Source organism: Xiphophorus couchianus, chromosome 22, assembly GCF_001444195.1.
Source record: "Xiphophorus couchianus chromosome 22, X_couchianus-1.0, whole genome shotgun sequence".
NCBI classification, from domain to species: domain Eukaryota; kingdom Metazoa; phylum Chordata; class Actinopteri; order Cyprinodontiformes; family Poeciliidae; genus Xiphophorus; species Xiphophorus couchianus.
In genome coordinates this window covers 27,060,484-27,073,904 of record NC_040249.1, presented here as the reverse complement: position 1 = coordinate 27,073,904, position 13,421 = coordinate 27,060,484, and the positions used below count along the sequence as shown (strand labels likewise).

Here is a 13,421-nt window from a genome sequence, read left to right as displayed (position 1 = left end):
GTGCTATAGCTCATTCTGGAGGAGACTCAGCACCTCCAACCAAATAGTATTTTCTATTTCAGTTTTATGTAATTCCGTTTCATTGTGAATATATTTAACCTAAAAAGCAAAAAAAATATATATAACAGGCTAAGAATATTTGAAAAAAACTAACAAAAAAAACTTTCACTGTCCATAAGAAATAAAATTGTCTTGCTGGAAAGTTAGGTGGAAGGAAACAAGTATTTTATTGGTCATGTAGCTTAAATTTACACATTTTAACCTCAAAAACACTAGTTTCACAGTATTTACTATGTAAAATGATCCTGCAACAATTCTGATCCTGCTGCCTGAATACAGTTTCCAGAGATTTTATGTAACCTTTTTAATTTGTATGCATAGATTTAAAAAAACATGCTACGTTTACTACGGGAGTCAAGTTATTTCAAAAATGTTAATGCAATTTTGTTTGTCTGGTATGAAATGGTAACTTTACCCCTGTGTAGTAATCATCCACTGTTTAATTAGAAAAGGATTTGAGTTTATTTCGAGCGAAAACCGAAGAAAAGACGCACAGTAGACGGAGCAGCCATGCTTTATTAGGACATCTACTTCAACAGAATGCTTTAAATTAAAGCTTTCGACCAACTCGACCATGAATGCTGTGGATAGCGGGGAATTCCTTGCCCTTTTTACATATTTCACACAATATACATGAATGTGTTGGAACGGTTCTTAATTTAGTCCCAACGCAACCAGCATGGGGTCAATCAGAGCTTCAGGGAGGTTATGTTTGAGCTGTTTCAAGGGTACCTGTTATGTTGAGTGTTTATTTCCATTTCTGAGTCAACGGGTTGAGCTTTCCGGCTGCAGTCTGACATGTGGGCTCTGCTCACAGAGAAACTGCAGCTTCTTCACTGTTAAATATGTCTGGGATCATCTGGTGCAATTCACAGTGGTCGTTTAAATCCCCAGACCAGCTGGGAACGCCAAGCTTTGCACAACGAATGAGTCTTTTCATTTCTAAGAAAAACACAGTGAGACAATGCTCTGCAGGGTTGTGAAAAAAAATACCCTTTTTAGACGTGTTAAAGATCTGTTTTTTGTGTGTTTTTTTTTACATTTACAGGTTAAGAGAAAGGGAGAAAGGATTTATAATGAGGACATTACTAGCAGAACCTGTCTGTGGATTTGCATGGCTGCCCCATGATCGTTTGACTACAAGAGCAGAATTATGCAACACATAAATTAAAGCTGTCAGTTTGATCGCAGCCACCAGACAGCAATGGTAAGTGAGCAAGTGTCACCAGATATTACAGTATTTACAGTGAAGCAGACTATAAGTGAACAGGTAAGAAGTTTTCAGACACAAACAGCTTTAAACATGATGTATTCTGAGTAATTCTCACACGACACACAGAGAGACCTCCCCCCTTCTTCTGATTAATTCAGCTTTTAGTCGCAGGTTGACTTTTCCTTCATTCGTCCTACTGAAGCATGTCCACAAACGCGTCAAATTCGTCAATGTTCTTCTCGTACACACGCAGTTTCTCCGGCAGAGAGTCCTGCAAACGAACAGTCAGTCCTTTGTTTAATGTTCTTTAACTAAAAATGTAGAGCAAAATTATGATGCCGTATTAGGGCCGTTGTAGTTAGAAGAAAGAGGTTTATCTCTGAAATTTTCGAGAAAAAGAAAGGTGGAATTTTTTGAGCTTCAAAAGTGAAGTTTGCTTAAAAAAACCCAAAACATTTTGAGACTAATCTGAGATTTTCTATAAAAAAAAAAAGAACTGAGTTTCAAAAGTCAAATTTTTGACTTTTGAAAAAAATTCTTGGGATCTCAAAATTTGTGTTTTCTTCTAGAAATTTTCAACGTTTGTTTCTAGAAAATTAGATTCCTGTCAAAATTTGGGAATTTTACTAGAAAATTGTTGACTTCACACTCAAATTTTCTGATTTTTTTTCTTTCGTTTAATTTCTGAGATTAATGAAAAAATTTCAGTGTTTTTTTTTTTAATTTATTTTTATTTTCAAACTCAAATTTCCAAGTTTTCTTTTCTAGAAAATGTCCAGGTTTTTGGTAGAAATAAACTTTTTTTTTTCTCTTTTGTTTTTCCCTTACAATCTACAATGGCCCCAATACGCCATCGGACAAAACAAAAGGGGAGAGGGCGCGTTTACCAGGTCGTCAGCCATCGACTGGGAGCTGGTGTGCAGCGAGAGGCTGGCCAGCTGTGGAGGGTTCTGAAACTCTCGATAGAAAGTGCCCAGATCCATCGGCAAAAGGTCGTCTTTAGAGAAAGCTGGACGCTGCACACAGGTACAGATAAAAAAAAATTAATTTTAAAAAGAAAAAATCAAGACCATGATTAGCATCTTTGTCCTTTAATGTTACATCTGTAGTACCGAATAAATGACAAAAAACATATTTATTTAAAACTGGTCACTCTCTCAGTGGTTTGTGTGTTTTACGCTGATAGTTTTGAAGTCAGAAACCACTCACAAAGTCGACCATGACGAAGTCGTCCTGCTGTCCCGATCCGTCCGAGCCCTGAGAGTGAAGGCTGGCCTGCAGGGGCGACTGAGAGGGAGGAGAGTCCGGAGGACGCACCTGAACGCAAAAACACACGCGGTCACCTTCCAGCAGCAGGACGCATGAGACTAAAGGCGCTGAGGTACGTTTAAAAACCAGATAAAATCACCATGGGATCGTTCTCCTCAGAGTCCAGGCCACGAGGAGCAAATGCAGCGAATGGGAGGTCCAGACTGGCAGCTGTTATCTACACAGGCACACACAAACAAAAAAACTTCTTTTTGCCAACTTTCATGGAGAGGATGGTGAGAGGAGACACATTAATTACCTGAGTGTTGGGTTTATTCACAAAAGCCCCAACCTTCCTTGTGAACGCGCTGAGTGACTCCACTGGGTCGGAGGGAGAGACGCTCCTCCCATCGTCCCTTCTTCCCTCACCACTCTGCAGCAGGCCGTCTTCATCGCCACTGTTAGACAACGCCGTAAGAGTTTCCTTATTGATATTTTCCAAATTAAACTGAAGATGCGAGTGTGAAGAACTTACCTGCTGCTTGGTGTGTTTGGAGCGTTTTCTACCGTCAGATGGACATCCGCTCCATGAGGAGGCTGAGGCTGAGCCGGAACCAGAACGTTCCCGCCTTCTTTAACCTGGAAGAGAGAACGTCACTGAACAGAAGCTGAGGGACTCGAGTACTGATCCCTGGGGTTCTCTTTTTGTGACCTAGAATGAGAGTTTGCGCTTAAGTTTGGGGTTTCCAAAATTTGACCCATTGATGCTTATTTGTAAAAAGGGTAAAATGATTTCTGATGTGATTTTCTGACAATAGAAAGTGTTGATTACAACACAAAATATAAATCTTTTTACAACCAATCTTATAATAAATAGGGCCTCGTCTATCCAGAGACTTCTACTGAAAAATCTATATTACTGCACCCACGTCAGGCTTTGTCTAATTTATTAAACTTGACTAAATATAGCAAACGTTTCAAGAGAAAGTCACCCAAACCCTGTTTTTATAACTGAGAATAAATCTGTTCAAGTAAACCCCACAAAATTTATTTTAATCTTAATACTTATGACTCAAGGATTTTGAAAAACTCCTGGCTTAAGCTTTCATACCTCTTTAACTTTATTATTTCCCTAAGTAAACATCAGTGTGTGCATGAATACGTCTACGTACCTGGATTGCGTTGAACTCAGCAGCTCCGCCTATAGGTGCAGGCTGGTAGGAGAACCTGGAAGCATAGAGCTGCAGAGACAAAAAAAAAAAACAGGAAATAATAACTAAGTAGCAAACACTAAGGTTCCTGTTGGTGCTGAAGGGATGTGAGAAGGTGTGTGTCAAGCATTATGAGTTAACTACGTTTCTACAAGTAACAGCGAACCACAACAAACTGAAGCTACAGGGATGCAAACTCTGCTAGAAGCTAGCTGCAAGGATTCCAGAGGTCAAGTGATGGAGAAGGTTGTGATGAACACAAAACTAGAGAGGTGAAGTTTGGCGGATGAGCTTCAGCGCTTCTCACACAAAAACACACCATCAAACACCACTGGAGACTCACATTGTGAGTGACAAGTCCTGGAGCCAATGGGAGCTGGAGACTGTCCAGTGGGAGGGGCTTGGACAGTTTGGAAGGGGACGGACTCAGAGTGCAGACACACTGAGTCCACATGAACAACAAAAGTTAAAGAAAACGGACGAGAGAAGAAAGTGAAATGATAATCAGGAGTGAGAATTGACAGACAGAGAGAGAGAGGAGTGTGGGCTCACCTGAGAGGGAGGGGAAGTGGAGAAGGAGGTGGTGCAGACCTCCTGAGAGTCCTGAACTCCAGCAAATGCTCCGCCGTCGTCCTCATCTGGGGCTCTGAAAACGCATAGACAGGAAGTGGTTTTGTTGAAGCACAGGAAGCTAGAGGATGACTAAAAAAAAAGTAACCGTGAAGGTCTACCTGAAGTTGCAGGGCTGCCCCATTGTGATTGGACGCTGATTGCCGCAGGGCGCGTCCACAAAGTGATCCACGATGATCCCCATGATGGGAGCCGACCGTTCGAACTGCCTGCAGAGGAAATCCAGACCATCGTTAGCCTGCTGAGCTGACGGTAGGAAGGACACACTGAGCTGCAGTGGGAATGTGCTGGTTACCTGCTGGACCTGAACGCCAGGTTGGTGCGGTAGGCACATGACAGCGTTACCGTGCCGACCGGGGTGCCGACAACACCGACGCGCACCGTTTGGAAACCTTGATTAAAAAAAAAAAGAAAAATAATCTAGAACGTAAGCAATTTGATATTTTCAGATGGATTAATTGATGAAGGACAAAGGGATGGGTGGACTATGAAGAAAAAGATAGATGGATAGACAAATGAATGGAAAAAAATAAAGGGACGGATGAATCCATAAGTAGTAATAGTACATAGTTATTGACGGATGCACAAAAAATAGATGGACGGACGGACAAATTGATTGACCAAGGACAATCACACATTAAACAGATGCCACCCAGACCAGAACCAAAGTTACCTTCTCCTAATCCACCCAGCTGGACTTCCCCAAAGTAGATCCTACACAGGAGACACCATTGAGATGGATATCTTAGTTTTATGTGGCTGAATTCAAGAGATCGGCGTCAGCGCTGATCAGGACACCTGTATAATATGACGTAGTCGTGGCCCTGCTTTCTGGACAGCTTATAGGCGGGAGTCACTCTGGTGATGGCCAGCAGAGATTTTAGGAGGACAGACAGCCGGTTATAGACAGTGTACGACACTTTAATGTCCTTATCGCACCTGCAGGAGAGCCAGAAATCACACAGGTTAAACGTGAAACGGTAGCTAAGCTGATTCTGAACGCTGCTTACTTCTCATTCATCTCCAGGCACCAAGTCTCTAACTCCATGGAGTCTCCCTAAGCAAAGAAGATGGAGACAAAAAAGATCAACTTAGCAACAAAAACTCTCCTTGGTTATGAGGAGCTAAAACTAAAGTGACTATGAGTTCTACCTCTGAGGTCTTTAGGGAGATCTCCACACACATGGATCGGCCGATGCCTGGAAGTTGGCCGGCCAGCGCCTTCTTGGCCTCATGAGTGACCTCTGGGATGTCTTTGATGGCCAAATTAAACTATACAGAATGTGGAACAGGGGGACAAAATGCTTCACATCAGAAGACCAACAAGGTAGAGATATAAAATGATTAAAAAAACATTTAAACGGAGCTTTAGTTTTACCCAGTCTGAGCCAGTGGGTGACGAAGACGAGCGAGTGCAGATCTTCTCCCCCAGACGAGCTTGAACGATCACCTGAACAGTCTACAGATAAAAACAAACAGTGGTGTGGGAATGAATCGGGAGAAAGTTGCTGAAAACAGGGATGTGGAGGTCTAAATGGATAATAACAAAAATCTGGAAAACTTTTGGATCAAGTGAAAAAGCCTTTAGATGCAACATAAACGCAAGCCTTAGGCTGCCCTCTGACCTTTAAGGCAAAAAACTTGATGAACTTGTCCAAGTCTTTCTTATCCTGTGGACTCAGGTCACCGTCCATATTGTCACGACCCTGCAGATTATAGGAGACACAATCTATTAGGAAATTTTTCTAAATCATTCATTTAAAAAAAAAAAAAAAATATATATATATATACATATAAATGTAAAAGAATGTGAAATACATAAAAATAATGTGCAAAGTAAGTCATAAAGCAATCTTTATCTTTTAAGTGTCAAATAAGAGCAATGTTAAGGCGAAAACATAGAAAAGTAAGAAACACACAAAAGTGTTGCAAAAATAAAAGCATAAAATATTCCAATCTAAATTAATAGAATGTTCACAGTAAAACAGCAAATCGTGTAATTATTACAAATATATTACATTTTTAATACACAAAAGATGATGCACAAATAATTAAATGCAAAACCAAATGTACATTTTTGGATTTTGCACTATCTGTTCTATGCTCATCATGCTTAACAAGAATTATCAGAATAACTAAATTAGGTGCAAAACTTAGCTTTTTGCCGTAAAAAGCATCTAAAAATTTTGAACTACTTAAAATCCACAAACCAAAGCAAAGTTTGACCTACATAAACAATTTTGACTTAAACCTGATTTTGCTGCGTGCTAATTTATTGTGTTTCTAAATGAAATGAATGCAGAGAGAAAATGTTTGACATAACAGCGACATCCGTTGACAACAAAGGCAGCTTTTAAACCTTACACAATCACTAGTTCTGGAAAACAAATGGGGCCTCCACGCTTATTAGAAATTAACCTGATTAAATATGGAGGTCATTCATAGTACAAAGACTGACTGCAACATTTTATCATCTACAGCGTCTGTTATATGAAAAGCGAAAACATAACAGGAGGATTTCTGGAATAATTACTGCTTGTTTTTCTGACAGAACAGTGAGTCACTGCTACACCAGCGTTAGCATGTTGCTAATGCTAGCTGACTGGCTGAATAACGAAGACTTTATAAAACACTGAAACTTACATTAGCCGTTTCCTTATCGATGGTCGTTCAATATAATAGACATGAGCTTAAACACTTAACAGAATTAGTATTTTCTATAAACATTCATAGGCCATTTTCGGACACACATAACGTCAGCAGCTGCTGTGCCACTTTTCTGTTTATCTTCTCCATGTCGACGTGTTTATGTAGCAGCGATCTCCAACTCGCACTTTCGCCACGTCCTTCTTCTATAATATTTATTCACTTGAACAGCTGAAACATACAATTACACTATGCATCACTCTGAGGACACCTTTCGTGAACTACAAAATATTTATACATATAAATACTACATTTGCTGTGTCGAATCTGCGATTGGATACCGCAAACGAAGTTTCCTTTGGCTTATTTTGGTTGCCAGATAATAGCTTATCTGAAGGTAAACTATGTTTTTTAAAGTTATTGAAAAGGCTTAGAGGTTGGTTTGAAGTCACATAGTTTCACCGAGTCTGCAGAGTTGTTAGGCGGACCATACTGAGCTGAGATTAGACCCAGTGGAACGAAGCTAGCTAAAAACTAGATAGAAAATTGGGTTAGCACTTGTGTTTATGTGCCTCTTTATGCTTAACATAGCTTTTCTTTGCCTGTTTAAAAAGTACATATCACGATGTTCATGCTGTATTGTACCAAAATGAATGCATATGCGTAATGCATACATTTAAAGCGTTTTGAGCAATGTAGAATCATGACAAAGCCTTAATGGAGCATCCTGGAGAGAAGTAGCTAACCCAGACACAGTACCTGTAAAAGGATTCATACTCTGAACTTCACATTTTGTCACATTAGAGCCAGAAGCCTCGCTGGATTTTATTGGGATTTTTTGTGATAGGCCAGACAAAGTAGTGCATAGTTGTAATGTAGAAGAAAAATTATGCCTTGTGTTCAGTTTGCAAGTGTTTTGAGTTATGTCTTAACCAGCTTTTTATGTTTAGAGACCCAATGTTTGACTCTTTCTTCTTTTCGAAATGGATCAAGCTCTGTCAGTTTTAATGGAAAACCTCTATGAACATCAACTTTCAAGTTTTGTCACAGATTTTTATCAGAATTTAGGTTTGGACTTTAACTAGGACATTCTAACGCATATATATGCTTTGATTTAAACCATGATTCATTGTTGTGCTGGAAGGTGGACCTCCTGTCCAGTCTCAAGTAATTTCCACCCTTCAACAAAAGACCTCCGCTTCCCTGTGTCTGCTGAAGTAAAGCAGCCCCACAGCATGCTGCTACCACCACCGTGTTTCATTGTGGTCAGTGTGACGAAGATACCAGTGTGGTGTTACTTTACTGCCTCACACAGCTTTTTGCATTTTACCCAAAAAAGTTATGTTTTGGCCTTATCTGTGTCATATGTTGTCCTTTTGACATTTTTATTTCATTTATAAAAATACATTTTTCTTTTCATTTTACTTATTGTTGGGGTTTTGTTTTTTTTGTCTTTCCTTGTAACCTGTTAGTGCATGGCAACACAAACGCTTAAAACTAATTTCTTCTGCAGGAAAACTGAAAATGACTCATCAGTGTTTCAATGTTTCACAAAAATATTTCACTTGGCACAAAATTAAGATTTTCTGCATGGTGCTTCTTCTTCTTCTGTTCCCTCAGCATGGCCATCCCCATAGCCATCTTAGACTGCGATCTTCTTCTGCACGGACGAGGCCATAAGACTCTGGAGCGCTTTGACCTGGACACCGTTTCAAACAGCGTTCTCCTCTCAAACTTTGGGTTTCCAAGAGACTTCATCCTGTATCTGGTGGAATTACTCAGAGAGGTGCGCACTTGATAATTATTACTTTCCGTCTTAAATAGAAGTGATGTTTGCATTTCCATGTTGCGCCACCTCTCGTAATTTCCATTCGGTAGACTCTTTCCAGGAGAACCCTGAGATCCAGAGCAATCAGTCCTGAGGTTCAGGTGTTGGCAGCGTTGGGCTTCTATACATCTGGCTCATTCCAGACGTCCATGGGGGATATAATAGGGATCAGCCAGGCGTCCATGTCCAGATGTGTGACCAATGTGACTAAAGCTCTGGTGGAGAAAGCTCCACAGTTCATCACTTTCAATAAGTACATATGTTACACTTTGATTTAATGCTCATCACCTTTATGGGAAATCTTAAAGTAATACATGCTGTTCAAACAGAGACCCGTCCAACAGAGAGTACTCCTTCCAGGAGTTTCAGAGGGTGGCAGGATTTCCAGCAGTCCTGGGCGTTCTCGACTGTGTTCAGGTTAGATCAAAACAAAAAACTCTCACCTTCACTTTTTTTTAGCAATGCCTGGAAAATTGTGTCATATGGAAAAGATGGGCACAAAGTAGGGAATAACTGTAAAGCAGCAGGAGAGCAAGTTTTAGAACGGTTTAAGTGTGATTTGCCTTTTCTATTCAGCTACCTCAGTTATTCTCTATATTCAGTAAAGCTATATTTAGTTATCCTCAATATACAGACGCATCAAAAAAATTACAGTATGAAAAAATAAAATTTTTGTTATATTTTTCATTTCAGAAATTGAAACTCACATATTATATAGATTCATTACATAGAGTGAAGTATTTCGAGCCTTTATTTCTTGAAATTTTGATAACAGATGATGAAAACAGCGAAACTGACACCCTAAGTAAGAAGGGTAAAACATAAAAAGATAATTGCGAAGGAAGCTAGGTTTTCACTCAATGCAAAATTCAGAATAAAGTAGGAGGAAGTTTGTCTTGATCCTTCCTCAACAGGTGGCCATCAAAGCCCCGAACAGCGACGCCTCCTCTTACGTGAACAAGAAGGGCTTTCACTCTATAGCCTGCCAGCTGGTCTGTAACGCCCGGGGGCTTTTACTCAGCGCTGAAACGTGGCCCGGCGGCCTGCAGGACACCAAGATTCTGCAGAGGTCAGCCATTTCCAAACAGCTGCAGGACAACGAGGAGGGCTGGCTGCTGGGTGAGTCGCGCTCTCCGGAGCAGTCGCACTTTTGACGTTCAGACGTTCAGTCCGACGGTAATGCGGGTCTGCTCTTTGAAAGGCGATGGACGTTATCCTTTGAAGAAGTGGCTGATGACACCAGTGGAGAGCCCAGGAACAGCTGCAGAGTTTCAGTATAACCTGGCCCACACCGTGACGCATGAGATAGTGGACAGAACTTTCAGGGCCATTCAGACCAGATTCAGATGTTTAGACGGCATCAAAGGGAACCTGCAGGTATGATTTTAATAAAGCCTCTATGTTCCTGTGTTAGCAAAATGACATAAAAGGTTTCTCTCCATCATGAGCAGTATTCTCCTGAGAGGAGCTCGTCCATCCTCCTGGCCTGCTGCGTTCTGCACAACGCCTCCCTGCATTCCGGCCTGGACGCCTGGACTCTGGAGAGGACAGAGCCACTGGAGCAGCCCAAGGGGCCTGAGCAGACGCTGGAGGACCGGGACAGCGAGGCGGAGGAGCTCCGGAAACACATCATACTGAAACACTTCAGCTAGAGACTCCACAGAGGACAGAGACCAGAAAAAGACTGGATGGATGGATCAATCAATGAATGGATAGATGAATGATTGGATGGATGGCTCAATGGATAGATGGATGAATGATTGGATGAATGGTAAGTAGACATCATGGATGGATGATGGATGGATAAATGGATGGATGGATGGAAGGAAAACAGACAAATTATGGATGAATCTCTCTCCATTCTTTTGTGTTAGACACAGAGGGGAATGAAGTCCACAGGCACAGAGTTGCTGATGCAGATTTTTAATATTTTGCTCATTTCTACTCTACTGACTACACTACGATAACATAGATATATATATGTATATATATGTGGAGGAACATGCAGGACGCTATACAACAAACAGAGACAACAACACATCCAAACACATTTCAAACAGCCTGGCGCCCCCTAGAGGCTCCTGACTGCTTTCTCAGGACATTCAGGTAACTTTGCAATAATCAATCGCTTCCTGGAGTTTTTAGACTAATCAAACTGTGTGTAGTTGCCTTGTCATCTCAGTTAATTACAAATGGACCCCGCCCCCCAACCCCTAAATCATAATTTCTTTTATTTTGATGCCCCTCACTCCCTTTTGTTTTCTTCCCCACAGGACGTTCCACAGGCTAAAATCTGGGATTATGACAGTACAAAAACAAGGCCCACTATTTACAACAACTATGCTGGAAGTTGTTATTAATTATGTACATTTGATATTTGGTCCCAGACAAATAAGAGAGAGAAAGAGAAAGAGACAGAGAGTGGATCTGGCTGCAGTCACATAATGCGTTTCTGTTCATTTCCAATGACAAAATGGAGACAAAATCAATGAACTAGACGGAAGAAAAGAAAGGAGGAAACCCGTGATGAAGTGAAATGCGTTATACACAGCTTTTGGAATAAAATGACTTGTTTGGGGTTTTCAGAACAGCATTGTGTTATAGATAGTGGTGATGAAATCTTCAGATTTCTTTATAGTGTTCAATCAAACTGAAATTAGTGGTGCTTTTTCTCCTGGAATGCTTCTTCAATATTTACACACTTTCTACAAGCAATCAATAAATACAACAAACACTGCTGCTGCATGATAATTGGTCATCTATTTTTCTTTTCTTTTTTTAAACTTTTTTTTAAAATTTGTGGCCAAGAAATAAAAGTTAGAAATGTAGAAAAGAATATTTTTTAAATTCTGAAGCACCCAATTCATGCGACAGCAGTTTTACGCCACGAAACTTCACCTCTTCTGAAATGCCAAATCATCTCCTTTTTTATTTTGCATATAATAAATATGCAAAATTTTCAATGCTCGTAATATATTAAAAGTTTTCTTTTTGTATTTTTTTTTATTATTTAAAAAACAATAAGATAAACTAACTTAAAAAAATCAGTACATGTATTTTTTTTCGCATAAATTAAATATGCATTTTTTTGATGCTGCAAATATATTACATATACAATTTATATTTTCCAAAAAAAAAAAACTTTTACGTGATGCTTCCTAGCCTCGGAACGGCTCCGTTTTAAGAAAGAAAAGAACACGCCTCCCCAGAAATACCAAAATCTAAGAACAAATTTGACATTTGGTCAGAATTAGAAGTAAAAAAATGCTTATTACATGATAAAATTGCAGAAATAACCTATAATTTGTGTTTTATTTTGAAAATCTAAAAAAGTGCTAGGACCTTTTAATAAATGCATGCTGCAGTTCTCCACACTTACTGGCACCTGTGGTAGACGTGCAGAAAGCCTTAAAATAAATACATTTTATTATTCAGAAAAAATCCCAAATTTTATTCTTCAGTACATTTCAACTTTTTAAATTTGATCTACATGTAAAATAATGTTTTCTTTAATAATCCTGGGCTTCCTGTTACCCTGGGGTATGAATAAACATGACATGATGGAGTGGCTAGTTTCTCTTAGACACTTCAAAATGAGAAAGACAAGAGAACGTGCCACTTAGGAAGGCTAATTGGGCTTACCATGGCAGCTACTTATTTTAAGGCATTTTGCACATCTTTATCATAGATAGTTATGTGCGGTCAAATGGGCCATACTGGACCGCAGAACAAGGAAGGCACTTTAAAATGGCTCTGCTTCAATATCTGTAGCATTAGGTAAATAAACCTGGTTACTTCTAGACTTTAGCTGATTTTTCTGTTTTATTTTATTATTTCTAAATGATCTTTTTTGAGTTGAAATTTGAAAGCATACTTTGCAGCTTTGTAATACTGGCTATCCGTAATTCTAAAAATCAAGCATCGAATCATTATTGATGACTAATATAAGCCAACAATGAGCCGTTTCTTATTAGGTGATGTCTTGGAGTTAAAGCTCTGAAAACCATAAACATCACGTTGAAGGTTAATGCCACAATTTAATCTTTCAGACTTTGCTGTTTATGCTTAATTGTTCTTAAAAATGGGATTTTGAGAATTAGGTTTTTTTAACTGAATGTTTTAGTAAAAAAACATTAAAATCAGATAGTAAAGATTGACTAAGACAACTTTGTGCTGGCCTATCATATAAAATAATGATGTGCCAAAATGTGGAGAAGTATTTTTGCAAGGCAATGTGTAGGTAAACTGACTCAGTGAAATGAGTTGCTTACTTTAAATTAGACTTTTAGTGCATTAAAACAACAATAAAGTTGATGTTTACATCCAGAGTGTTCAAGTACAACATAAAGATGAAGGGTGCTTGACGTGGGTGTTGAAGCTGGGCTGATTTGTAGCCGGAGCGATGTGGGAACAGGAGGATGGTCGCTGGTTTCGGACCAGCGGGTGGAGCGCTTCAAGCAGGAAGAGGATATAAGAGTCAGAAAACCTCCGAGACTCCGCCTGGTTAGGTATCTCTGAGGAGACGGAAGGGGCAGCAGTAGTTTAAGACCCGACATGGAGCCTGTGTGGAATCACTGCAGCTTTC

General features: G+C 39.7%; 3 protein-coding genes across 8 annotated transcripts in view; 1 reads left to right on the top strand and 2 right to left on the bottom strand.

Annotated features, from left to right (window-relative positions):
- Positions 1-208: 208 nt before the first annotated feature.
- atg13 (ATG13 autophagy related 13 homolog (S. cerevisiae)) lies at positions 209-7,166 on the bottom strand. 2 transcript variants are annotated; one of them, XM_028007877.1, is made up of 18 exons: positions 7,006-7,166; positions 5,988-6,068; positions 5,741-5,821; positions 5,515-5,634; positions 5,373-5,419; positions 5,161-5,301; positions 5,036-5,076; positions 4,658-4,754; positions 4,464-4,571; positions 4,285-4,378; positions 4,076-4,174; positions 3,694-3,762; positions 3,057-3,160; positions 2,841-2,979; positions 2,682-2,759; positions 2,483-2,590; positions 2,161-2,289; positions 209-1,544 (listed from the first exon to the last, which is right to left on the bottom strand). In XM_028007877.1, the coding sequence occupies exons 2-18, from the start codon at positions 6,054-6,056 to the stop codon at positions 1,467-1,469; spliced, it is 1,602 nt and encodes a 533-aa protein (XP_027863678.1). In that variant the 5' UTR covers positions 6,057-6,068; positions 7,006-7,166; the 3' UTR covers positions 209-1,466. The 2 variants fall into 2 exon arrangements, with proteins under 2 accessions (XP_027863678.1, XP_027863679.1); XM_028007878.1 differs by lacking the exon at positions 4,076-4,174 and having other exon boundaries at positions 7,006-7,165.
- On the top strand, positions 2,525-11,573 carry harbi1 (harbinger transposase derived 1). 4 transcript variants are annotated; one of them, XM_028007881.1, is made up of 7 exons: positions 2,525-2,654; positions 8,629-8,794; positions 8,887-9,089; positions 9,166-9,253; positions 9,751-9,955; positions 10,038-10,213; positions 10,288-11,573. In XM_028007881.1, the coding sequence occupies exons 1-7, from the start codon at positions 2,635-2,637 to the stop codon at positions 10,486-10,488; spliced, it is 1,059 nt and encodes a 352-aa protein (XP_027863682.1). In that variant the 5' UTR covers positions 2,525-2,634; the 3' UTR covers positions 10,489-11,573. The 4 variants fall into 4 exon arrangements, with proteins under 4 accessions (XP_027863682.1, XP_027863685.1, XP_027863683.1 ...); XM_028007884.1 differs by lacking the exon at positions 2,525-2,654 and adding an exon at positions 6,714-6,917; XM_028007882.1 differs by lacking the exon at positions 2,525-2,654 and adding an exon at positions 7,277-7,405.
- The window catches only part of creb3l1 (cAMP responsive element binding protein 3-like 1), a 32,180-nt gene continuing 29,502 nt past the window's right edge, over positions 10,744-13,421 (bottom strand). For both annotated transcript variants that reach the window (XM_028007879.1, XM_028007880.1), the window contains one exon: positions 10,744-13,350. In XM_028007879.1, the coding sequence (XP_027863680.1) occupies positions 13,341-13,350 (10 nt within the window). In that variant the 3' untranslated portion in view covers positions 10,744-13,340. The remainder of the gene's footprint in view (positions 13,351-13,421) is intronic.

What these genes read in the sequence shown, in the direction of transcription:
- harbi1 (XM_028007881.1), top strand. Translation starts at nt 2,635, where the DNA reads ATGAGACTAAAGGCGCTGAG. An exon ending in ATGAGACTAAAGGCGCTGAG is followed by an intron (nt 2,655 to 8,628) that starts GTACGTTTAAAA and finishes CTGTTCCCTCAG; the next exon opens with CATGGCCATCCCCATAGCCA. An exon ending in TGGTGGAATTACTCAGAGAG is followed by an intron (nt 8,795 to 8,886) that starts GTGCGCACTTGA and finishes TCCATTCGGTAG; the next exon opens with ACTCTTTCCAGGAGAACCCT.
- atg13 (XM_028007877.1), bottom strand. Translation starts at nt 6,056, where the DNA reads ATGGACGGTGACCTGAGTCCACAGGATAAGAAAGACTTGGACAAGTTC. An exon ending in TGCCTGGAGATGAATGAGAA is followed by an intron (nt 5,302 to 5,372) that starts GTAAGCAGCGTT and finishes GCTCTCCTGCAG; the next exon opens with GTGCGATAAGGACATTAAAG. An exon ending in CAGGACTTGTCACTCACAAT is followed by an intron (nt 3,763 to 4,075) that starts GTGAGTCTCCAG and finishes TTGTCTCTGCAG; the next exon opens with CTCTATGCTTCCAGGTTCTC.